The sequence below is a fragment of the Entelurus aequoreus genome, linkage group LG27 (assembly GCF_033978785.1).
Source record: "Entelurus aequoreus isolate RoL-2023_Sb linkage group LG27, RoL_Eaeq_v1.1, whole genome shotgun sequence".
In the NCBI taxonomy this organism is placed as follows: Eukaryota; Metazoa; Chordata; class Actinopteri; order Syngnathiformes; family Syngnathidae; genus Entelurus; species Entelurus aequoreus.
In genome coordinates this window covers 15,420,562-15,447,958 of record NC_084757.1, presented here as the reverse complement: position 1 = coordinate 15,447,958, position 27,397 = coordinate 15,420,562, and the positions used below count along the sequence as shown (strand labels likewise).

At 37.3% G+C, this 27,397-nt stretch overlaps 1 protein-coding gene across 3 annotated transcripts in view; it reads left to right on the top strand.

The window, feature by feature from the left end:
* The window catches only part of pdgfra (platelet-derived growth factor receptor, alpha polypeptide), a 140,313-nt gene that overhangs the window by 69,141 nt on the left and 43,775 nt on the right, over positions 1–27,397 (top strand). For 2 of the 3 annotated variants that reach the window (XM_062038392.1, XM_062038393.1), the window contains 3 exons: positions 20,825–20,903; positions 20,968–21,246; positions 26,402–26,653. In XM_062038392.1, the coding sequence (XP_061894376.1) occupies positions 20,825–20,903; positions 20,968–21,246; positions 26,402–26,653 (610 nt within the window). Of the gene's footprint in view, positions 1–16,474; positions 16,724–20,824; positions 20,904–20,967; positions 21,247–26,401; positions 26,654–27,397 lie in introns of those variants that run through there. The other variant, XM_062038394.1, reaches the window with a different exon arrangement.

Here is a 27,397-nt window from a genome sequence, read left to right as displayed (position 1 = left end):
TTCACTATTTTATTTAAGGAAACAATTGCACTAACAAACACATTTTTTATGTACCCTAAGATTTTTTATTAAAATAAAGCCAATAATGAAATTTTTTGTGGTCTCCTTTATTTAGAAAAGTACCGAAATACTTTTGGTACCGGTACCAAAATATTGGTATCGGGACAACACTAATACACACACACCGAGCGCCCACTGGCAAAAATGTAGATCGGCACCTATGCACAAAATCTATTGTTGACGGTTTGGGAGGTTTCAGCAGCACGCTGGACAGCTCCTCCAAACACTCAAATCTCGACCGGAAGTAGCTGGAGCTGCTGGTCATCGCTCCTCCACTTCATTACTGTGGCCATTGATAACAAGGTATCAGTATAAATATAGTCCAATTAAACCTCATTCGTCTATTCAAGAAATGCCATAACCACATAACATCATTTTTTTGTGTGTTTGTTTTTTAATTGCACTTGGGATACATGCATGTTGCGCAAGACCCGCCCACTCCAATAAGTTAAAGTACCACTGATAGTAACACGCACACACTAGGTGTGGTGAAATTACCCTCTGCGTTTGACCCATCCCCTTGTTCCACCCCCTGGGAGGTGAGGGGAGCAGTGAGCAGCAGCAGTGGCCGCGCCCGGGAATCATTTTGGTGATTTAACCCCCCAATTCCAACCCTTGATACTAAGTGCCAAGCACGGAGGTAATGGGTTAGCGCCTTCTAGTGGACAATCGACGACAAGCATCCACTTCCTACATCCAGCTCCCTTGCAAAATTGCAGTGCAAAAAAAAAAAAAAATGTTATAATTGTACTTGAATATTTCCAGGCAATAAATACAAATAATCACAATAATTGAATTAACTGGTCATAACTTACAAGGCCTTCACAAAAAAATTTAAAATGTGGTTGACCAACGCCTACAGCTGCCAGCACTAAAAGATGAGTCTGTTTTGATGCTAAGATAAATGTTATGTTGTGATGTTGTATTTAATTTGGTATCATATCGTATATGTATTGTGTGCTTTTATTCTTTTTCTCTGTCTTTCTTTTTCTTTTTCTTTTAAATTGTAATTTTACTGCCTTTTTTACATCATGGCCGCAGGGGACTACTAATTCTGGCTTTTTTAACCATAATGTAGTCATGTGTTTTACGAAATTGCATTGTCCCCATTGATATAAACTAATCTTAATCTTAATCTTAAGTATTCAGTAAGTTTTTCTTCCATTAACCACATTGCCCTGTCAGTATACACTTCGACTTCCTTTTGATTGTCATTCAAGTTTGAACTTTACAGTACAGATAAGAACGAAATTGCGTTGCATTAGCTCGTTGTAGTGCAGGATAAAAGAGCAATAAGGTGCAGACATACACTACCATTCAAAAGTTTGGGGTCACCCAAACAATTTTGTGGAATAGCCTTCATTTCTAAGAACAAGAATAGACTGTCAAGTTTCAGATGAAAGTTCTCTTTTTCTGGCCATTTTGAGCGTTTAATTGACCCCACAAATGTGATGCTCCAGAAACTCAATCTGCTCAAAGGAAGGTCAGTTTTGTAGCTTCTGTAACGAGCTAAACTGTTTTCAGATGTGTAAACATGATTGCACAAGGGTTTTCTAATCATCAATTAGCCTTCTGAGCCAATGAGCAAACACATTGTACCATTAGAACACTGGAGTGATAGTTTCTGGAAATGGGCCTCTATACACCTATGTAGATATTGCACCAAAAACCAGACATTTGCAGCTAGAATAGTCATTTACCACATTAGCAATGTATAGAGTGTATTTCTTTAAAGTTAAGACTAGTTTAAAGTTATCTTCATTGAAAAGTACAGTGCTTTTCCTTCAAAAATAAGGACATTTCAATGGGACCCCAAACTTTTGAACGGTAGTGTAAATAAATAGATTACTGTACAGATAAATACATTGCATATGCATCCACGTTTATGGATGTATGTTATATTGTCTTTATATTCCAGCGAGTTAATCAATTTAGGGAGGGAATTGAGGGGATTATTATGATGTGTTCAAGAGTCTTATTGCCTGAGGGAAGAAGCTGTTACAGAACCTGGATCAATCAAATAACAAACTGTACCTGCAGTATACAGTTTACTCTATTAACCTGCCTTAGGACAACAGATGCAAATTGGCTATTGTGCTAACTCGGGCATATTTACATTGTTGCTCTATGTTGATGAATATGCATTATCCTAATTCAAATAAATACATTCCAATGCCACTTCTGTAGGCCTACATGCACCATGTAAAATGATTGCAAGATATTAGCTACTTGAAATAGGCAGTTTGTGTATTCAGATTGTCAATGGAAAGGTCAGTGTCAAGCAAATCACCGAAAAAATCCAATGCAATTTGACGTGTTATATAATAATGCATGCATTAGCATGTCTGACCTTATTTTGGCACCACTCCCTTCGACTTTAATCACGACAACCCGAGCCAAAGTTTCCAAAGTGGTTCTGCACAAAGTTATTTTAAGGGCCGAAAGGCTTTTTTCGTGCAGCAAAGTCCAGCACATGTGTCAACCGAGCCTGGCCAGTTTGCGGCGGGCGTGCAGGCTTTTCCCATAAATTGAAATTGTTTTTGTTTGGAGAACAAGGAGCAGTTTTCATTTTTTCCGGCAACATGTGGAAGTCATTGACGTGTGGATAAAGGAGGGCGGATGACCGACCAATTCAGTGCCCACATGAGCCAGTAGGACCTTTGGTTCTTCTTCCTTCTTTTCCTTCCATCCATGACCGCTACAAGAGACTCAGGCAGTAAGAAATGGCACTCACAATAAACAGCTGATGCATGTGTGAAGCACACAAACTAAATGGTCACGTTCATGATTTGTTTCCATCAATCTTCAACCGTTTATCCGGAATCGGGTCGCGGGGACAACAGCTCCAGCAGAGACCTCCAGACTTCCCTCTCCAGAGCAACATTAGCAACTTCCTCCTGGGGAATCCCGAAGCGTTCCCAGGCCAGAGAGGAGATGTAATCCCCCCATCTGGTCCTTGGCCTGCCCCGGGGTCTCCTCCCAGTGGGACGTGCAACGAGGACCTCCCTATGGAGACGCTCGTGAGGCATCCGCACGAGATGCCCGAACCACCTAAGCCGGCTCCTTTCCAAGCGAAGGAGCAGAGGCTCTACTCTGAGTCTCTATCGGGTGACTGAACCTCTCACCCTAACTCTAAGGGAGATGCCAGCCACCCTTTTGAGGAAACTCAATTCGGCCGCTTGTACCCGCGATCTTATTCTTTCGGTCTTGACCCCTACTTCATGACCATAGGTGAGAGCAGGAATGTAGATAGCTCAGTAGACCGAGAGCTTTGCCTTCTGGCTCAGCTCTCGTTTCGTCACAACAGTGCGGCAGAGAGACTGCAATACTGCCCCAGCTGCTCCGATTCTCCGGCTGATTTCCTTCTCCATTTTTCCCTTACTCGTGAACAAGACCCCAAGATACTTAAAGGCCTACTGAAATTAAATTCTTATTCAAACGGGGATAGTGGGTCCATTCTATGTGTCATACTTGATCATTTCGCGATATTGCCATATTTTTGCTGAAAGGATTTAGTAGAGAACATCGACGATAAAGTTCGCAACTTTTGTTCGCTGATAAAAAAGCCTTGGCTGTACCGGAAGTAGCGTGACGTCACAGGTTGTGGAGCTCCTCACATTTGCACATTGTTTACAATCATGGCCAGCAGCAGCGAGAGCGATTCGGACCGAGAAAGTGACGATTACCCCATTAATTAGAGCGAGGATGAAAGATTCGTGGATGAGGAAAGTGAGAGTGAAGGATTAGAGGGCAGTGGAAGCGATTCAGATAGGGAAGATGCTGTGAGAGGCGGGTGGGACCTGATATTCAGCTGGGAATGACTAAAACAGCAAATAAACACAAGACATATATATACTCTATTAGCCACAACACAACCAGGCTTATATTTAATATGCCACAAATTAATCCCGCATAACAAACACCTCCCCCCTCCCGTCCATATAACCCGCCAATACAAATCAAACACCCGCACAACACACTCAATCCCACAGCCCAAAGTACCGTTCACCTCCGCAAAGTTCATTCAGCACATATATTTCCCCAAAGTTACGTACGTGACATGCACATAGCGGCACGCACGTACGGGCAAGCGATCAAATGTTTGGAAGCCAAAGCTGCGTACTCACGGTAGCGCGTCTGCTATCCAACTCAAAGTCCTCCTAGTTGTGTTGCTGCAGCCAGCCACTAATACACCGATCCCACCTACAGCTTTCTTCTTTGCTGTCTTCATTGTTCATTAAGCAAATTGCAAAAGATTCACCAACACAGATGTCCAGAATACTGTGGAATTTTGCGATGAAAACAGACGACTTAATAGCTGGCCACAATGCTGTCCCAATATGTCCGCACAATCCGTGACGTCACGCGCAAACGTCATCATACAGAGACGTTTTCAGCAGAATATTTTGCGGGAAATTTAAAATTGCACTTTACTAATCTAACCCGGCCGTATTGGCATGTGTTGCAATGTTAAGATTTTATCATTGATATATAAACTATCAGACTGCGTGGTCGGTAGTAGTGGTTTTCAGTAGGCCTTTAAACTCCTCCACCTGGGACAGAGTCTCGTTCTCGACCTTTTCCGGAATATTATTCAAAACATTTTTTCCATTAGGAGGCAGTGCAGCAATCCTTCTAATTTCTTTGATCCACTGACTGGTGCAACTTCCTTATTCCGCAGTCTTGGACAGTAAAGATGTTGCTCGCATCGTCTCATTTAATATATCTTGTTCGAACAAGTCCTTCATAAACAGCAGGGTTATACCTGCTCCCATACTGAGACCTGCAACAGATATCTAAGAGGGGTTGTTGAACTTGGATTGATTGATTTCCTGAACCTGTGGTCCATCAAAGCAAGGAACAACGAGAGACGAGGGCGTCGAACTCCTGACAGCGAGTGACTTCGAGAGCTAAATACTTCTGGTTGACGTTCATAATGGCGAGCAAGACGTGGACAATGAAGAAGAACCAAGGGCGACGATCATCTGAGCAGGCTGAGTTGGATAAACACAGCGAAGAAAGCTGTACTGATTATTAGGAAGTCCAGCTTTGCCGCATTTAGAAAATAAGGGTGTGTACTATATGTCGTAAGTATTAGAGCTAGAATACATTATTATGGATTAAATCAGAGGCGATTGCTCTAAGACTGCAAGGGAAGATCAATAAGTGATTAAATATATAGTGTTGGGTGTACATGCTATTGACTAAATATGCGCTACAACGGGCTCTTTTGTTCAGAATCAGCTTGTTATCACTGGTAACGATGCGGCTTTCCCACAGCTTCACGGTGCTTTAAACAGTGTAGACGCTGGCCATCCACAGAGTTCATACACTGCAGCTAAACTAGACGAGTCATTGGATCAATCAATCGATCAATCAATGTTTATTTATATAGCCCTAAATCACAAAAGTCTCAAAGGGCTGCACAAGCCACAACTACATCCTCGGCACAGAGCCCACACAAGGGACGTCGATGTGAATGACTATGAGAAACCTTGGGGAGGATCGCATATGTGGGTAACCCCCCCTCTAAGTACAGTCCCTAATGGATCCAACATAACAGTGAGAGTCCAGTCCATAGTGGGGCCAGCAGGAGACCATCCCGAGCGGAGACAGGTCAGTAGCGCAGAGACGTCCCCAACCGATGCACAGGCGAGTGGTCCACCCCGGGTCCCAACTCTGGACAGCCAGCACTTCATCCATGGTCACCGGAACCGGAATAACCCGGCGAGGGGGCAAAGGAGAAAAGAAAACGGCAGATCAACTGGTCTAAAAAAGGGGGGTCTATTTAAAGGCTAGAGTATACAAATGAGTTTTAAGATGGGACTTAAATGTTACTACTGAGGTAGCATCTTTAACTGTTACCGGGAGGGCATTCCAGAGTACTGGAGCCCGAACAGAAAACGCTTTGTAGCCCGCAGACTTTTTTGGGCTCTGGGAATCACTAATAAGCCGGAGTTCTTTGAACGCAGATTTCTTGCCGGGACATATGGTACAATACAGTCGGCAAGATAGGATGGAGCTAGACCGTGTAGTATTTTATACGTAAGTAGTAAAACCTTAAAGTCGCATCTTAAGTGCACAGGAAGCCAGTGCAGGTGAGCCAGTATAGGCGTAATATGATCAAACTTTCTTGTTCTTGTCAAGAATCTAGCAGCCGCATTTTGTACCAACTGTAATCTTTTAATGCTAGACATAGGGAGACCCGAAAATAATACGTTACAGTAATCGAGACGAGACGTAACGAACGCATGAATAATAATCTCAGCGTCGCGAGTGGACAAAATGGAATTAATTTTAGCGATATTACGGAGATGAAAGAAGGCCGTTTTAGTAACACTCTTAATGTGTGACTCAAACGGATGCTGGGCTTTGTCCCACCCATCGGACGCTCAGCGTCTCTGCGGGTCTATGGGGCAGTGGGCTGCCCCATAGGACGCTCAACTTCTGCATGATGATTGGATGATCTGTCTAAGGCTGATTCCCTTTTTGATTGACAGCGAAATGAGCGAATCAGCGATCTTGTGTTGTAAACTTCTGTCGGAGAATTTTTCAATATTCATTCTGTTGTTCTGAGTTGAAACGTGCCAGATCCTCTTAGCGACATTTTCTTTGTTAAAAACGACTAACGACAAATAGAGCTTCTATTTCTGGTATTGTTTTGTGTTTGGAGACTGACTTCTTTCACTCTGCAGTTTCTGTCCTTACCGAGCAGCGGGTGCTGCTGAGCCCCTCCACCGTCTTAAAGCACTCACAGGCGAACACACTTCGCACTAGCCCGGCGCCAGTCCCAGCTAGCGAGCTAGCTAGGTAGCAAGCTGCACATAATGGCAGATAATTTGAATGTTTTTGTTTTTTAATTATTTATTTTATTGAACAACAAACATACATTTATAATGCACACAGGTGTACAAACTATTGTCATTAGTGCGGTGGTTCTTAACCTGGGTTCGATCGAACCCTAGGGGTTCGGTGAGTCAGGCTCAGGGGTTCGGCGGAGGTGAAGACACACCCAACTCATCGTGTAAAAAAAAAACTTCTCCCTATCGGCGTATTACGGATACGACAACAGCAGAAGTCGGACTGATTTGCAGGTGTGTAATTTGTTGTGAGTTTATGCACTTTGTTGGTTTTGTTGTTTGAACAAGGTGATGTTCATGCACGGTTCATTTTATGCACCGGTAAAAAAACATGGTAACACTTTAGTATGGGGAACATATTCACCATTAATTAGTTGCTTATTAACATGCAAATTAGTAACATTTTGGCTCTTAACTAGTCATTATTAAGTACTTATGAATGCCTTATTCGGCATGGCCTTATTATAACCCTAACCCTCTAACCCTGATCCTAACCCCCTAACCCTAACCAAATAACTCTAAATTAAGTCTTTGTTACTTAGAATATGTTCCCCATACTAAAGTGTTACCAAAAACATATAACTTTGTCTTGAATTTGGAAAAAAAACAACATTTTATTTATCACTAAAGAAGGGTTCGGTGAATGCGCATATGAAACTGGTGAGGTTCGGTACCTCCAACAAGGTTAAGAACCACTGCATTAGTGGCAAAGATTGGAGCTACATCTGCAGGTGTAGATGATGTACACACCGACACACACGTGACATTTACTGCAAAAACTGATCCTTGTGAGTCACCAGTTGGTATGCCAATGTTAAATAACGAGGGATTACATCAGTAAATCCAGGGTGTGGCTCCTCTTATTTCACAGACTACGACTATACTTCACCTGTCCTAGAGTCCACCCCAATCTTCCAGTGATTGCTTTCTTCAGAAGGAATTATGAGTTTAGGAAGGTTCATAATGAGACGTCCTCATTCCTCTGAATAGAGAATACGTCCCTTGCATTACCTCGTTCATATCCGTTCTAAATTGCGAAGCACAGTGACAGTCAAAAAATATATAAATGAGTCATTGTTGTTGTTAGTAAGCACATACCTAAAATAACTTAAACTGCATGTAGAAGTTGATGGAAAATTTCGAGCCATTAAATATGTGTACGCTTTATTGTCCCGACTAATTCTTAAGATAATGGTTGACTAATCGTGTTAAGTGTACGGGGGAAGAAGATGGCACAGACAGCATGGACGTCGTTGTAGCTCTATATTTATTCATATAAAATATTATGAAGTGTGAAAACTAACCCAAAATGTGTATATGTGAGACTATGTGCAGCGATTATCTGATGAGTGTTACCGGGAGTGTTGAGCGAGGTGCGGAAGTTCAAGAGGGGCAAGGCAGGCTCGAAGGTCGAAGCTTGATACGAGTCGGCTTACTGTACAGGAACAAGTACACTGTAAAAAAAAATCAGTAAAAAAAACGGTCATCTACTGGCAGCTATGGCTGCCAAACGAAAACCATAAAATTTAAGTAAAACATTGTAAACCAAATAATGATCAAAAACATATTTACAGAAATTTTCATGAAACGTTTTGCGGAAAAATATCGTAATTTTACAGATTTTTAGTAAATTATTAAGATCAACCACCTTTAATAAAGTGACGATGCAAACAGTTCTGCAGAAAAATACCTTTATTCTACAGAGTTTTTCCAAATGATTACGATCAAACACCTTTAATGAAGTGACAATGCTGGCAGTTCCACAGAAAAATACCATTATTTTTCAGATTTTTTCTAAATTGTTAAGATCCACCACCTTTAATAAAGTGACAATGCAAACAGTTCTGCAGAAAAATACCTTTATTCTACAGCATGGGTGTCAAATTTGGCCCGCTGTGTAATTTCACTTGGCCCTTGAGGCGATATCAAATTACCACTAAAGCTGGCCCGCCGATCCTCCCGGGAGTCTTCCAAACGCCAGCCAGCCGAGTGCTGGCCCAGTCACATAACATGTGCTGCTTCTGCACACACACACATTAGAATGCAACGCATACTTCATCAACAGCGATACAGGTTACACTGAGGGTAGCCGAATAAAAAACTTTAACACTGTTATAAATATACGCCACACTGTGAATCCACACCAAACCAGAACCCTTTGCAGCACTAACTCTTCCGGAATGCTACAAGGTAGCGTGTGGGGGGAGATTTGGTGGTAGTGGGGTGTATTTTGTAGCATCCCGGAAGAGTTAGTGCTGCAAAGGATTCTGGGTATTTGTTCTGATGTGTTTATGTTGTGTTACGGTGCGGATGTTCTCCCGAAATGTGTTTGTCATTCTTGTTTGGTGTGGATTCACAGTGTGGCGTATATTTCTAACAGTGTTAAAGTTGTTTATACGGGCACCCTCAGTGTGACCTGTATCGCTGTTGATGAAGTATGCGTTGCATTCACTCGTGTGTGCGTACAGAAGCCGCACATATCTTGTGACTGGGTCTGAACGATGTTAGAATGGATGAAAAGCGGACGTGACAATAGCTCGTAGAGTACGTTAAAGGTTAATTTGTTCAACCTTGGCCCGCGGCTTTATTCAGTTTTAAATTTTGGCCCACTCTGTATTTGAGATTGACACCCCTGTGTTAGATTGTTAGTATGGACATAGACTTTTATATAACAAGCTACATACTTAATGAAAGATAATTACTGTAATTTTACATGAATTTGAAAGTAATTTAAGAAAACAGAAAATGCTATGTATAATTAATTTGGTATTTTTCTGTAAAAATTTTTTTAAATATACATAGTTTGTCATTACTATGGCATATTACTTAAAATAACAGGTGGATTGTTTATTTACAGATAATGTCTTCAATTCTACAGTTTTATAAACTATTTAAAAAAAAAAAAAAAAAATTACAGTAGAAATTTAGAGTAAATTAACCATAAAAATTGGATTTTTTTTTTTACAGTTTAGCTACGTTCTGGCCCGGAATGCAGGTTTGCACTGGCTTAAAGGCCTACTGAAATGATTTTTATTTATTTAAACGGGAATAGCGGATCCATTCTATGTGTCATACTTGATCATTTCGCGATATTGCCATATTTTTGCTGAAAGGATTTAGTAGAGAAAATCGACGATAAAGTTCGCAACTTTTGCTCGCTGTTAAAAAAAAGCCTTGCCTGTACCGGAAGTAGCGTGACGTCACAAGCGGTAGTGCTGCTCACAATTCCCCGTTGTTTACAATGGAGCGAGAGAGATTCGGACCGAGAAAGTGACGATTACCCCATTAATTTGAGCGAGGATGAAAGATTCGTAGATGAGGAACGTTACAGTGAAGGACTTGAGAGGCAGTGATGGACGTATCTTTTTTCGCTCTGACCGTAACTTAGGTACAAGCTGGCTCATTGGATTCCACACTCTCTCCTTTTTCTATTGTGGATCACGGATTTGTATTTTAAACCATCTCAGATACTATATCCTCTTGAAAATGAGAGTCGAGAACGCGAAATGGACATTCACAGTGACTGAACACGTAAATACACGATTAATAATTCAGCTTTGCGAAGCTAAAAAAAATAGAAGCTAACCTAGCTACGTAGCCAACGTGATAGCAGCAGTCTCAAATGCAGATAGAAACTAAATTTTAAAAAAAAATGACTGGATGGATAGACAGAAGATCAATAATACCATTGAACCATGAACATGTAAATACACGATTAATAATATTCCGCTTGGCGAAGCTAAAAAAAACAGAAGCTAACCTAGCTGCGTAGCCAACGCGATAGCATAGCAGTCTCAAATGCAGATAGAAACTAAATAAAAAAAAACCCTGACTGGATGGATAGACAGAAGATCAATAATACTATTAAACCATGAACATGTAAATACACGATTAATAATATTCCGCTTGGCGAAGCTAAAAAAACAGAAGCTAACCTAGCTGCGTAGCTAACTTAGATGCGGCGGCGGGCGTTGTACGCTTTTGACGACACCCCGGCCGCCATCAGAGTCGGCAAGAAACATATATTTCCCCAAAGTTACGTACGTGACATGCACATATCGACACGCACGTACGGGCAAGCGATCAAATGTTTGGAAGCCAAAGCTAGACTCACCGTAGTGCGTCTGTTATCCTGCTCAAAACACAACACAACCTCCTGGTGTTGGTGTTGCTGTAGTCCGCCGCTCCACCGATCGCACCTACAACTTTCTTATTTGCAGTCTCCATTGTCCATTAAACAAATTGCTCAATCGCTTTATTAACAAGCGGTTACTGGTTGTAGTTCAAAAAGTAACGCACACACATACACGAACTCACACACACTCAAGTTCTCCGCCAACTCACTCGCGCATGCGCGTTCCCCAAACCCTTAAAGACACAGTACACTAATGCAAATATCACAGATATTACAGTATTGTACTTAGCCGCTAAGACACCGATCGATCCCACCTACAACGTTCTTCTTTGCAGTCTCCATTGTTCATTAAACAAATTGCAAAAGATTCACCAACACAGATGTCCAGAATACTGTGGAATTTTGTCAAAGAAAACAAGAGGCTTTTCTATCGGGTCCGATGGGGTCCAACCACTTCCGTTGCTTTTGTGACGTCACGCGCATAAATCATATCCAAAGGAGTTTTTCAACCGGAAGTGTGGCGGGAATTTTAAAATTGCACTTTATAAGTTAACCCGGCCGTATTGGCATGTGTTGCAATGTTAAGATTTCATCATTGATATATAAACTATCAGACTGCGTGGTTGGTAGTAGTGGCTTTCAGTAGGCCTTTAAGAAGGCACTGAAGCGCATCAGCGACAGGTGTGCAGATTGCTGATGGAGCCGATTGAATGCAGCCGCCTGCTGCAGCCGGCGTGGCCCGCGCCTGGCGCGCTCTTGGAGGTGCGCCCAACGCAGCGCACTGATGAATGCGCACTGGGGTGTGCCCGGGCCGTGACGAATCGACTATCAAAATAATCGTTGGTTGCAGCCCTAATTTGTATACTATTTAGAATGCATAAAACAATAAAAACATGTGTTCTTGTCTTACATAAGGATGGTGAATAAAAGGCACAAAAAAACAAAGTGCATTTCCCCTTTAAAGCCTGCATTCAATCTTAACAAGGCACATAGCTCCGCCCCCCGGAATCAAAGAATTGCTATTGCGACCTCCAGTGGACACATTTAGAACATCAGTTTCTGTCATTCCAAAATCTCAGCTCATTTTTATACTTGGCAAATTGATCTTGCGGGCCAGATAAAACCTGTTTGACACCCCTGCACTACATTGGAAACCTATCATCACTTGTCATTCTGGCATGTGTATCAGTATCATTATGAACACTAATGTAATTATGATGTCTGTCATGTTATGTGAGCTTAGTACGTGTGTACAGCATAACGTAGTACAGGGATGTCAAACTGGTTGTCATTGAGGGCCACATGGCAGTTATGGCTGCCATCAGAGGGCCACTTGTAACAGTGAATAATGTATGAATTTGCCTCTGGATTTCATTATCAATTATATAAATTGTTTTAAGTGGACTCTCGATTTTACAGTAAAAACTTTACATTTACAAAATTTTACTGTTAAATATAGTCCTTTTTAATTTATTTTTTACAACATTTTACAGTAAATGGAAAAACAGTACCACTGTTTTTTGGGGGGTTTTCCGAAAAAATCTGGCAGCTTAGTTGCCAGAATTTTTGTGTTAAATTGACATTGTTTTTTACAACATTATATTGTGAATGGATAAACAGTACAAGTTCTTTTTTTTATTATGGCAACTTAGCTGCCAGTTTTTCTACCGTAAAAATAAATATTTACAGTAATACGCCGTTAAAAACAACAACCGTAGATTTTACAGTCAAAAACCGGCAGCTCAGTCAACAGAATTTTAACGCAAAAAATTTTTTTTTTTCAAGTTAAAAAAAAAAATCTATTGTCATTTTTATTATTTTGATGGGTAGCGTGCTGTCAAGTTAAGTATTTTTATTTAGACAAAAACATGTTTGGAAAGTATGATAATATACTGTAATATTTGTTGCAATATTGGATACTATTAAAGTTTAAAAGGTATGCAATTTCAAGCAGTACATATATTTTTGTCTGTCAAAATGAAAAAAAATCAATTACATTTATTGAGAAAATATTTTATTGACATATAATTTCCAGGTGTTTGCAGGCCAGATAAAATTGTGTCGCTTGTAACAGTGAATAATGTAAGAATTTGCCTCTGGATTTCATTATCAATTATATAAATAGTTTTAAGTGGACTGTCGATTTTACAGTGAAATCTTTACATTTACAAAATGTTACTGTTAAATATAGTGTTTTTTTTATTTATTTATTTTTTACAACATTTTACACTAATTTTTATTCTTTTCTTATTCTGGCAACTTAGCTGCCAGTTTTTCTACCGTAAAAACAAATGTACCGTCTTTCCGTTTACAGTAATACACCAAGTTTTTTTTTTTTAAATGTATTGTCATTTTTATTATTTTGTTGGATAGCGTGCTGTAAAGTTAAGTATTTTTATTTAGACAAAAACATCTTTGGAAAGTATGATGACATACTCTAATACAGTGTTTTTCAACCACTGTGCCGCGGCACACTAGTGTGCCGTGAGATACAGTCTGGTGTGCCGTGGGAGATTATCTAATTTCACCTATTTGGGGTATAACATTTTTTGCAAACCAGTAATTAGTCTGCAAATGATGTGTTGTTGTTGAGTGTCGGCAGAGTAACCGTGTATTACTCTTTCATATCAGTAGGTGGCAGCAGGTAGCTAATCGTGATCACAATTTTTCAGACGACAGTGGGAGGCAGTGTGCAGGTAAAAAGGTGTCTAATGCTTGAACTGAAAAATAAACAAAAGGTGAGTGCCCCTAAAAAAAAAAGGCATTGAAGCTTAGGGAAGGCTATGCAGAACGAAACTACAACGGAACTGGCGACAAAGTGAAGAAAAACAGAATGCTGGACGACAGCAAAGACTTACAGCGTGTGGAGCAGACGGCGTTCACAAAGTACATCCGAACATGACATGACAATCAACAATGTCCCCACAAAAAAGGATAAAAACAACTGCAATATTCTTGATTGCTAAAACAAAGCAGGTGCGGGGAATATCGCTTAAAGGAAGACATGAAACTGCTACAGGAAAATACCAACAAAACAGGAAAAGCCACCAAAATAGGAGCGCAAGACAAGAACTAAAACACTACACACAGAAAAACAGCAAAAAAAGTCCAAATAAGTCAGGGTGTGATGTGACAGGTGGTGACAGTACACCTACTTTGAGATAAGAGCTATAGTGATGCATGCTTGGTTATGGTTTAAAGTCATATCCCACGACTTTTTATTGTCAATATCGAGTTTCATATTTTAATGATTTCTGCTGGTGGTGTGCCTTTGGATTTTTTCAATGAAAAAAATATGCCTCGGCTCAAAAACGGTTGAAAAACACTGCTCTAATATTTATTGCAATATTGGATACTATTAAACTTTAAAAGGTAAGCAATTTCAAGCAGTTCATATATTTTTTTCTGTCAAAATTAATTTAGTGAGAAAATATTAATTACTTTATTGACACATATTTCCAGGTGTTTGCAGACCAGATAAAATGATGTCACGGGCCAGATGTGGCCCCCGGGCCTTGAGTTTGACACCTGTGATGTAGTAGGACTTGACTCCAAACAGCTGTGGGACAGGGATGTTTAATTGAGTGTTGCATTATGACATAACTGTGTTTATACGTATGAATGTTTTACTGTGTACATTACCAATACAACTGTGTTATTTCATAATGCTCCTATAATTGTTTTTCATTTAGTGGCACTCTTAGTGAACAAACAAAGCGTAGTGCTGCCTGACACACTTCATAACGATTACGTTTTGAAGGAAGTTAATGTTGTTTTTGTTATTTACTGGAATAGTTTGAAGGTAGATTGATGAGTTATGTGGGTTTCTTAACCTGACTAATTAAAATGATTTTTTTTTTACAATAATATAAATGCATGTTTTTTTTAACTTGAATAAGTTGTGAATACAGAAGCAATCCTTAAAAATATATAAAGGAGTGATTGCATTAATTTCACATTCAGTTCATTTACTGTCTTACATTTAAAAGTGGCCCTTTGACGGCCCTTGTATTGCCGAGTAATGCGTTTGACTGCCCTGCGCTCTAGTGATCAGACGGTGTTGGAGCGCCCTCTAGGAGCTCAGCGCGGTACTGCAACCAGCAACACCTTTATAATATATAATGTTTAAAGTATTTTTATCTATTTTATTTCGCTTTGTCCAAAATATATTTTGTTATTTTTGGACAAACATGTGTATTTTTTAATTTTTAATTTTTTAAATTGTTTTTCTGTAAAACGTGGTATTTTACCACTAATATATAGTTGTGTGAAAAAATATATTTAAAATATTATTTATCAAACGTGTTGTTTTGATAAATTGTATTTGTATGGAACCGATTGAAATAAACAAATATTTATATATTTATTGCAACTAAGTCAGATATACTTTTTTGGGGGTGAGTGACAATCCTAATTTAGACGATCTTTCTTGTAAATTAGCCATCTTCTTTTGGACGTATGCCTGCATATTGATATATAAAATTAAAACACTGTATTTAATAACCTTTTTTTTATATATAAATGTAGAAAAATATGGGCAAAAAGCCCTGACAAACATCTAAATTCAATGTGCTTTTATTATCAAATCAGTTTAGTTTAAAAACAATTATATTTGTGCGCACACACACACACACACACATATATATATATATATATATATATATATATATATATATATATATATATATATATATATATATATATATATATATATATATATATATATGCACACAAATATAATTGTTTTTAAAATTATATATATATATATTTGCACACAAATATTTTTTTTTTAAACAAATATTTATATATATATATATATGCACACAAATATAATTATTTTTAAACAGATATTTATATTTATATATATATACATATATGCACACAAATATAATTGTTTTTAAACTAAACTGATATATATATATATATATATATATATATATATATATATATATATATATATATATATATATATATATATATATATATATATATATATATATATACAGAGTAAAAAGCAAAAATATATGAGGACAAAATATGTAACATAAAATATACCACAATAAAAAATTTAAAAAAATTAATATATATATATATATATTTTTAAAAATATATATATATTTATAAAAATATATACACATTTTTTTCTCATATATTTTTGCTTTTTACTCTGTTCGGTGAACTTTGGTGAGAGTTAAAAAACAAACAAAAAAAGTGTGCCAAATAAAACATAACAAGCAAACAAATAAGCAAAATAAGCAACTTTTTATGGTAAATTGTGTAGAAAAGTGTCAGTTTTGTGCAAAATGAAACTATTATGAAAAACACAGGTGAGTATATACCTCGGGTTTAATAGTGTAACATTCTACAAGGCTCTTACTTTGAAAGGTGACGTGTAAAAGAGAAAAAAGGAGGGGGGAGGGGGGGTCATTTCCTGAGAGTTATTTACTTGAAGCCAGATGATGACTTTTTGTAGGGGAGGGAGGAGGCAGGACTGTAAGTTGGACCAACTCACAGGTCCTTCTCACTCACTCAGTCAGTCACGCAGTCGTGGACGGAGGATCACATTCACACTCCGTGGACTACTTTTTTTTTTTTTTTTGGGAGAGACCCCCTTTTTCACTGTGGATTTTACTCCCACTAACGGATTGTAACCAGGGGATTACTTCAGGTAAATTCAAACATGCTGCAGAAAACAAGGGGAGGAAAAAAAAGTTATTTGCCCTTAATTGGACGCAATTAAATAGTAAGAAATTGCAAATATCAATTTGAATGCACATGCATTACTTATTTTGATATATATGTATATATATATATATATAAAAAAAAAAAATCCAAGTTAATTTCTTCCAAACTACCCCCGTTGCGCGCCATATGGCCACCCCCCACAAGAGGTGAGGCTGGCCGGGCTGCGTGGAGAGAAGCAGCTGGAGGTATCACCTCAAAGCCTGGAAGTCGTCTCATTGGTTTTTTTTTGGTTGTTTTTTTTAAAATGGGAGACACTGTGGAATTTCATTGCAGCTTCTTTTCTGGACTTTCCTGTGGAATGCGTGGAATTAATTTAAAAACAGAAGAGGGGGGGGGGGGGTGCTCATTGAGGAGGACGATGTTGAGCTGTGCAGGAATACTTCAGCAAAGGAAAAAAAAAACTGCGTGGAAGAAAAAAAAAAAGTGCATTGATACTTTTTCGGGGTGTTCTTCAGGAAAAATAGAAGTGTTTGCAATATTTGGAGGAGATTGCAAAAGAGGAGCGGCTTTTTTTGCGCACTTTTACGCATGCAAGAGGAAGATAATTGCCACCAAAATAGGCACCTTTTTTTTTTTTTTATTTATACAAAAAAAGAGGTGTGCATAAATCCGTTTTTGAACATTTTAAACCCAGAATTAAAAAAAAAAAAAAAGGAACAAAAAACCTAAACAGCATTATTACAGTACAAACAAAATATACCGGGTATATATATATATTAACGTCCTTAACTGTTATTGCCTCAAATAACATATTAAAACCTAATTGGAGAAACTATACAGAATTAAGGTTTTTAAGCAGGATATAAGTTAAGGGGGAAAAAAGTCATGCAAAACAGATATCAGCAACAGTTGCATGTAAAACACGAAAAATCCAACTTTTAGGGGGGAAAAGGGGAACAAAAAAAAGCGAGTTGAATAAGACTTGGTGGCGTAAAGAGGTGGACTATGTCGCCCTCTTTTGGCAGCCTCTATGAACTACACCATCCGTTACATGAAGTTATAATACTAACCCAGGGGTTGGCAACCCAAAATGTTGAAAGAGCCATATTGGACCCAAAATACAACAACAACAAAATCTGTCTGGAGCCGCAAAAAATTAAAAGTCTTATATAAGTGTTATAATGAAGGCAACACATGATGTAAGTGTCTATATTAGTTATATTAGACTACTATCAAAATGACTTTAAAAGTCTTATATAAGTGTTATAATGGAGGCAACACATGATGTAAGTGTCTATATTAGCCTACTATCAAATGACTTTAAGAGTCTTATATAAGTGTTCTAATGAAGGGAACACATGATGTAAGTGTCTATTTTAGCTATAATAGCCTACTATCAAAATGACTTTAAAAGCCGTATATAAGTGTTACAATGAAGGCAACACATGATGTAAGTGTCTATATTAGCTATATTAGCCTACTATCAAAATGACTTTAAAAGCCTTATACAAGTGTAATAATGAAGGCAACACATGATGCAAGTGTCTATATCAGCTATATTAGCCTACTATCAAAATTGCTTTCAAAGCCGTATGTAAGTGTTATAATGAAGGCAACACATGATGTAAGTGTCTATATTAGCTATAATAGCCTACTATCAAAATGACTTTAAAAGTCTTATACAAGTGTTATAATGAAGGCAACACATGATGTAAGTGTCTATATTAGTTATATTAGCCTACTTTCAAAATGACTTAAAAAAAATCTTATATAAGTGTTATAATGAAGGCAACACATGATGTAAGTGTCTATATTAGCTATAATAGCCTACTATCAAAATGACTTTAAAAATCTTATATAAGTGTTATAATGAAGGCAACACATGATGTAAGTGTCTATATTAGCTATAATAGCCTACTATCAAAATGACTTAAAAAATCTTAGCTATAATAGCCTACTATCAAAATGACTTTAAAAGTCTTATATAAGTGTTATAATGAAGGCAACACATGATGTAAGTGTCTATATTAGTTATATTAGCCTACTTTCAAAATGACTTTAAAAAAATCTTATATAAGTGTTATAATGAAGGCAACACATGATGTAAGTGTCTATATTAGCTATAATAGCCTACTATCAAAATGACTTAAAAAATCTTATATAAGTGTTATAATGAAGGCAACACATGATGTAAGTGTCTATATTAGCTATAATAGCCTACTATCAAAATGACTTAAAAAATCTTATATAAGTTTTATAATGAAGGCAACACATGATGTAAGTGTCTATATTAGCTATATTAGCCTACTATCAAAATGACTTAAAAAATCTTATATACGTGTTATAATGAAGGCAACACATGATGTAAGTGTCTATATTAGCTATAATAGCCTACTATCAAAATGACTTTAAAAATCTTATATAAGTTTTATAATGAAGGCAACACATGATGTAAGTGTCTATATTAGCTATAATAGCCTACTATCAAAATAATTTTAAAAGCCGTATATAAGTCTTATAATGAAGGCAACACATGATGTAAGTGTCTATATTAGCTATATTAGCCTACTATCAAAATGACTTAAAAAATCTTATATACGTGTTATAATGAAGGCAACACATGATGTAAGTGTCTATATTAGCTATAATAGCCTACTATCAAAATGACTTTAAAAGTCTTATATAAGTGTTATAATGAAGACAACACATTGATTGAAACTTGTATTAGTAGATTGCACAGTACAGTACATATTCCGTACAATTGACCACTAAATGGTAACACCCGAGTACGTTTTTCAACTTGTTTAAGTCGGGGTCCACGTTAATCAATTCATGGTAAGTGTGATGTAAGTGTCTATGTTTATTAGCCTACTATCAAAATGACTTTAAAAGTCTTATATAAGTGTTATAATGACGGCAACACATGATGTAAGTGTCTATATTAGCCTACTATCAAAATGACTTTAAAAGTATTATATAAGTGTTATAATGACGGCAACACATGATATAAGTGTCCATAGTAACTATAATAGCCTACTATCAAAATGACTTTAAAAAGTCTTATATAAGTGTTATAATGAAGGCAACACATGATGTAAGTGTCTATATTAGCCTACTATCAAAATGACTTTAAAAGTATTATATAAGTGTTATAATGACGGCAACACATGATATAAGTGTCCATAGTAACTATAATAGCCTACTATCAAAGGCGGACGCAAATCTTCGTTGGCAGAAATGTTGTGTTTTAATATTTATTCTACACATTTTTGCAACATTGTAAAACATTATTAAAATGGAGTCTTCTCCCAGGATGAGATAATCCCTGGAAATGACTGTCTCAGAATGGCCAAAGGTATAAATGTGTGTGTCCAAGTTGAAGGAAACGGCAGGCTGTCTTCTTTTAATAGATGTATTACAATCTTTGCAAGCTGGGTAACGTTTGCTGTGGTCTGGAACAACATGGCTCACAAACAACTTAACAAATTAAATACACAGAGGACATAAGTAAAGGAAATTAAATGAGCTCAAATATACCTACAAACGAGGCATAATGATGCAATATGTACAAACAGCTAGCCTAAAATAGCATGTTAGCATCGATTGGACCAAAGATGCCCGATGAGCACTCCAACAAGTCAAAAACATCAACAACGCTCACCTTTGTGCATTCACGCACAGCATAAAACGTTTGGTGGACAAAATGAGACACAGAAGGAGTGGCATAAAACGCGTCTTTCTGTGGCAGCGTCGGAGAAAGTTGTACATGTAAACAAACTACGGTGAGTTCAAGTATCGCTGAAATTAGTAGGACAAAACGGCGCTCGCCCAATACTCTCTTCAGTGACGCATGTGTAACATAAACAGTGGGATTTCTAACAATTAGGAAGGTTTGTTCTCCTACAGAAATTATATTAAAACTTTTTCAATTTTCACACATCTCTGAAAGAGGTCCAGGGAGCCACTAGGGCGGCGCTAAAGAGCCGCGGGTTGCTGACCCTCCGTACTAACCTCGCATTTAAGACATAGATTATTTTGGAGTCGCTTTCTTTGGGATTTAAAGCTCCTTTTCTTGTCTTGCCAGGCTAGAACATCCATCAACATGGATGATTCTACAAAATTATGCGTGATCTTTGGCTCCATCCTGGCGCTAACAGTCACAGGTAGGTGTCTTGTTATTGACAGCGTTAAAGTTCAAGCGCGAGCTGACCGTGTAAATATTGTCAGTTACATGCGGACTGTCGCCGCCCACCATCGTCTCCAACGAGGACGAGTTCGTCCTGAGGCCCAACTCGGTGTTCAACATCAGCTGCACCGGCAAGAACAACGTCGTCTGGGTGGAGCCTCTTCCCCACAACACCTTCGTGTACCCTGGATACCTCACCGCCACTTTGTTCATCTACAACGCCACCGTGGAAAACACCGGCTACTACGTTTGCGTCTACGAGGACTTGGCGGGAAACCCGGAGGAAGCCACGGAAGCCGAGATATACGTCTTTGTTCCTGGTGAGTGTTTGGTTTCATTCTCCCCCATTTTCCTAATCCAGAAGGCTGTTGCTTGATATGAAGTGGTTATTTATTACTGTTAGTACTGGGTGTCCAAAGTGCGTCCCGTGGGCCATTTTTGGACTGTTGTTTGTAAAAGTTCAAATGTTCAGGTAGCATATGGATTGATACAGTCGGTAAAGTTGTGTTTTTGCCTCGTTCCTGTGAGAATCCTGTGTGTGACTGAAGCATTAAGGCTTTGGACAATCCAGGACTAGCTGCAGTGAGCTCAAATAACCAGCAAGTAGCATCTGTGAGCAGATAATACCGCATCATCTCTTTCTCTTGAGGTCTTATCAGGTCTTCTCAGGTCGGTAGTGAAATTCTTCACTCGCACTTTAAGTGAGGGATCAGGCAAAAACCAACCCAGATCCAAGCCAGCAGGCACAAGACTTTAAAAACAGCGTCGAGAACTTGTCGAATTAGGTCCTGACGCAACTTAAACCTAACGTTGAATCAACGTTCTTTTTGATGAATTGTAATCAATGTTGGGTTCTGACGTTGATTTGACCTTTGAATTTTAGTCATTTTCTAACCGATATTTAACAACACAAATACAATGTTGAAACAACATACTTTTTGACCATGTTTAATCAATGTTGGGTTCTGACGCTGATTTGACCATTGAATTTTGGTCATTTCTCAACCAATATTCTACAACATAAACACAACATTGACACAAAATGCTTTTTGACAACGTTTAATCAATGTTGGGTTCTGACGTTGATTTGACCATTGAAATTTGGTCATTTCCCAACCAATATTTTCCAAAACAAATACAACGTTGAAACAACATGCTTTTTGGCGACGTCCAATCAATGTTGGCTTCTGACGTTGATTTGACCATTGAATTTTGGTCATTTTCCAACACAAATACAACGTTGAAACAACATACTTTTTGACAACGCTTAATCAATGTTAGGTGCTGACGTTGATTTGACCATTGAATTTTGGTGAATTTTCCAACCAATATTTTACAACACAAAAACAATGTTGAAACAACATGCTTTTTGACAACGTTTAATCAATGTTGGGTTCTGACGTTGATTTGACCAATGAATTTGGTCAATTTTCCAACCAATATTTTACAACGCAACATGCTTTTTGACAATGTTTAATCAATGTTGGGTTCTGACGTTGATTTGACCATTACATTTTTGTAATTTTCTAACCAATATTTTACAACACAAATACAACGTTGAAACAACATGCTTTTTGACGACGTCTAATCAATGTTGGGTTCTGACGTTGATTTAACCATTGAATTTTGGTCAATTTTCCAACCAATATTTTACAACACAACATGCTTTTTGACAACGTTTAATCAATGTCGGGTTCTGACGTTGATTTGACCATTGAATTTTGGTCATTTCCCAACCAATATTTTCCAAAACAAATACAACGTTGAAACAACATGCTTTTTGGCGACGTCCAATCAATGTTGGCTTCTGACGTTGATTTGACCATTGAATTTTGGTCATTTTCCAACACAAATACAACGTTGAAACAACATACTTTTTGACAACGCTTAATCAATGTTAGGTTCTGACGTTGATTTGACCATTGAATTTTGGTGAATTTTCCAACCAATATTTTACAACACAAAAACAATGTTGAAACAACATGCTTTTTGACGACGTCTAATCAATGTTGGGTTCTGACGTTGATTTGACCATTGAATTTTGGTCATTTCCCAACCGATATTTTCCAAAACAAATACAACGTAAAAACAACATGCTTTTTGACGACGTCTAATCAATGTTGGATTCTGACGTTGATTTGACCACTGAATTTTGATAATTTTCTAACCAATATTTTACAACACAACATGCTTTTTGACAACGTTTAATCGATGTTGGGTTCTGACGTTGATTTGACCATTGAATTTTGGTCATTTCCCAACCGATATTTTCCAAAACAAATACAACGTAATAACAACATGCTTTTTGACGACGTATAATCAATGTTGGATTCTGACGTTGATTTGACCACTGAATTTTGATAATTTTCTAACCAATATTTTACAACACAACATGCTTTTTGACAACGTTTAATCCATGTTGGGTTCTGACGTTGATTTGACCTTTGAATTTTGGTCATTTCCCAACCGATATTTTCCAGCACAAATACAATGTTGAAACGACATGCTTTTTGACGACGTTTAATTAATGTTGGCTTCTGACGTTGATTTGACCAATGAATTTGGTCAATTTTCCAACCAATATTTTACGACACAACATGCTTTTTGACGACGTTTAATCAATGTTGGGCTCTGACGTTGATTTGACCTTTGAATTTTGGTCATTTTCCAACCAATATTCTACAACAGTGGTCCCCAATGTTTTTGTAGCTGCGGACCGGTCAACGCTTGAAAATGTGTCCCACAGGGGGGGTTTCATAAAGAAATACAATCATGTGTGCTTACGGACTGTATCCCTGCAGACTGTATTTATCTATATAGATATATAATGTATATATTGTGTTTTTTATGCTGATTTAATTTAAAAAAATAAAAAAAATTAAATTAAAAAAAAATGTTAATTTCTTTTGCGGCCCGGTAACAATCGGTCCGCGGCCCGGTGGTTGGGGACCACTGTTCTACAACACAAATACAACGTTGAAACAACATGCTTTTTGACAACGTCTAATCAATGTTGGGTTCTGACGTTGATTTGACCATTGAATTTTGGCCATATTTTAGCCAATATTTTACAACACAAATACAACGTTGAAACAACATGCTTTTTGACAACGTCTAATCAATGTTGGGTTCTGACGTTGATTTGACCATTGAATTTTGGCCATATTTTAGCCAATATTTTACAACACAAATACAACGTTGAAACAACATGCTTTTTGAAAACGTTTAATCAATGTTGGGTTCTGACGTCAATTTACAAATACAAGTATTTTGCAACATTGTTTAAAGTCAGATTTAAAGGACATGTACGTATAATCAACGTTGTATCAATGTCTTGTGCCTGCTGGGACTGCATTAGCATTTTTAATGCACAAAATGGCACCCGAGTTCTTTCAACTTTTCTGTACGAGGCCTTGGACTCAGGTGCTCAAAAGTCTGTCAAGTTAGGATCCAACCCACCTGTGGCCCAAAAGAGGACAAGCAATCCAGTAAATTGTTGCATGTTTGTCACTTCTTCTGTTCACCTTTGCCAGTAGCTACCATTGCAAGTGAGGGTATTTCTTTCTATGTCCTTCATTTCTGTGGCTCTTTACTGACATTTACCGTAGGTGTTCACAGTATTCATCAGCATTTTGGCCTAAATTAGTTGAGATTTCCTTCAAAGGAGGTCTGTAAGCGACTTTTGTTTGACCCACACAGCAGTTCCATGATCAAAAGTGAGCTTGATCATGTAAAGGCAGAGTTTTGTACTTGGTCGCAATAAATGACATAGAGTCGTGTAAAAATTGGAACACCCGGGCAGTGATCATACACACCTGACTGTATTTGGTGGTGTAACTCTTCTACTCGACTATCAAAACATCGACCTCGACTATGTTGCCTCAGCTATTAATTTTCCGACAAATACACCACATGATGGCGTTGTTATTAAATACTCAACTTTAACCCCCCTATTGCAGTCCTTCTTAAATAGTGGAGGGAATGCCATGGTGAACATGCTTTATCAGTATCATTAACCCTGACTTCCTCATTTTGATTTATATTCATACACATGTACGGTACAGGCGAAACGTTTGGACACACCTTCTCATTCAGTGCGTGTTCTTTATTTTCATGACTATTTACATTGTAGATTGTCACTGAAGGCATCACAACTATGAATGAACACATGTGGAGTTATGTACTTAACAAAAAAAAGGTGAAATAACTGAAAACATGTTTTATATTCTAGTTTCTTCAAAATAGCCACCCTTTGCTCTGATTACTTTTTCGCACACTCTTGGCATTCTCTCGATGAACTTCAAGAGGTAGTCACCTGAAATGGTTTTCACTTCACAGGTGTGCTTGAAGCTCGTGGAGAGAATGCCAAGAGTGTACAAAGCAGTAATCAGAGCAAAGAGTGGCTATTTTGAAGAAACTAGACCATAAAACATGTTTTCAGTTATTTCACCTTTTTTTGTTAAGTACATAACTCCACATGTGTTCATTCATAGTTTTGATGACTTTATTGACAATCTACAATGTAAATAGTCATGAAAATAAAGAAAACCCATTGAATGAGGAGTATATGTGTGTATGTGTATATATATATATGTATATATATATATATATGTATATATATATATATATATATATATATATATATATATATATATATATATATATATATATATATATATATATATATATATATAAACACACAAATATAAATATATATATATATATATAATATATATGTATGTATGTATGTATATATATATATATATATATATATATATACACACACACATATATATATATATGTATATATATATATATATATATATGTATATATATATATATATATATATATATATATATATATATATATATACATATATATATATGTATATATATATATATATATATATATATATATATATATATATATATATATATATACATATATATATATGTATATATATATATATATATATATATGTATATATATATATATACTGTATATATATAAATATAAATCAAATTGTTTTATTCATTTTAAGGTGTTTTATATATTGCGTTCCTGTGTTAATATTGCTGATCAATTTGAATGTATTATTATTTATTACGTTTTGTGTTACAGACTAAAACACAATGTTGACAAAGTTATTCGTTGTTGTAAGTTGATCTGGATTCATTTCATCTATTTTTTTATTTTTTTAATGTTGATAAGGATATGTTATGCTGAGGTGTACTTATAACAATTTAACAGAAAATCTGCCCTATTGTAAGTTGGATTGACTTGAAATTTCTCACACAGCACCCACTGTCACATTTCTCGGTACACATTTTTAGGGGACTGACAAGCATGTTTGTCAAATTTCAGCAAGATTGGTTAACAAAACTAAACATCAAACATAATCTTTGCAACGGCACAGATGACTTCGCAAGTAATACCAAATATAAAACAACACCAACCTCTCAACCCCCACCCAGACCCCCTGGCTCCATTCGTGCCGGAGACCCCTGACGATGTGGTGGGCTCCGTCGGAGTGGTCATTTCCTGCCGCGTGTCCGACCCCAACTCTCACGTCACCCTGCGGAGCGTCCCCGGCGGTGAGAAGGTGTCCGCTTTCTACGACAACAAGATGGGCTTCTTCGGCGATTTCCTGGCCGGCCGCTACCAGTGCGAGACCACCGTGGGAGGGCAGGTGGCGACCAGCGCCGTCTACACAGTCAAGGATGGCGGTGAGATGGATGACACTTTATCCCTAACTGTTTAAAAGTGTAAGCTACAAATAGAATACATGATGTAAGACAGGGGTGTCCAACTCATCTTATTCCAGGGGCCACATGGAGGAAAATCATGGCATGATAACTTAAAAATAAAGACAACTTCAAAATTATTTTCTTTGGCCAAAAATACAACAAGCATATTCTGAAATTGTACACATGACAAATAATCCTCTTGGCAAAACACTTTAAGTTAGTGGAAAACTGGAAAAAATTGGTACCGTTTCCAAAACACCGTGAACTTAGACTATGTCTCAGTGTTTTTACAAAGCCATTCATTTTTAAGCACTTCCTGTTCAGCATTATCATGTTGGCAGTTCATTAAAGACGTGTTTGGAAAAGCAACCGAGTGTTCCCTCAAACCGCCACAATGGTGACATCCACAACTGCCACAACACATTCATTTACCATCATTCAAATATTAAAATTATAATTTAATTTTATAATAATAATTATTTTGGTTTTGGAATTTGAATTGTATTATTATGGTATTGTTGTGTATAGTTTTGTTGGATTGAGTAATAAAAAATAAAAAAATATAATCAAAACAATGATCAAAATGACACCATAATAGCCGAATTAAAGGTAACTACAAACGAAACTGATGTGAACAGGGTAGATTTAATCATAAAATAAATTAGAACCAACAACAAATGTCGAAACACACATTTTTACAATGGAGTTCAGGGTGCACATTGT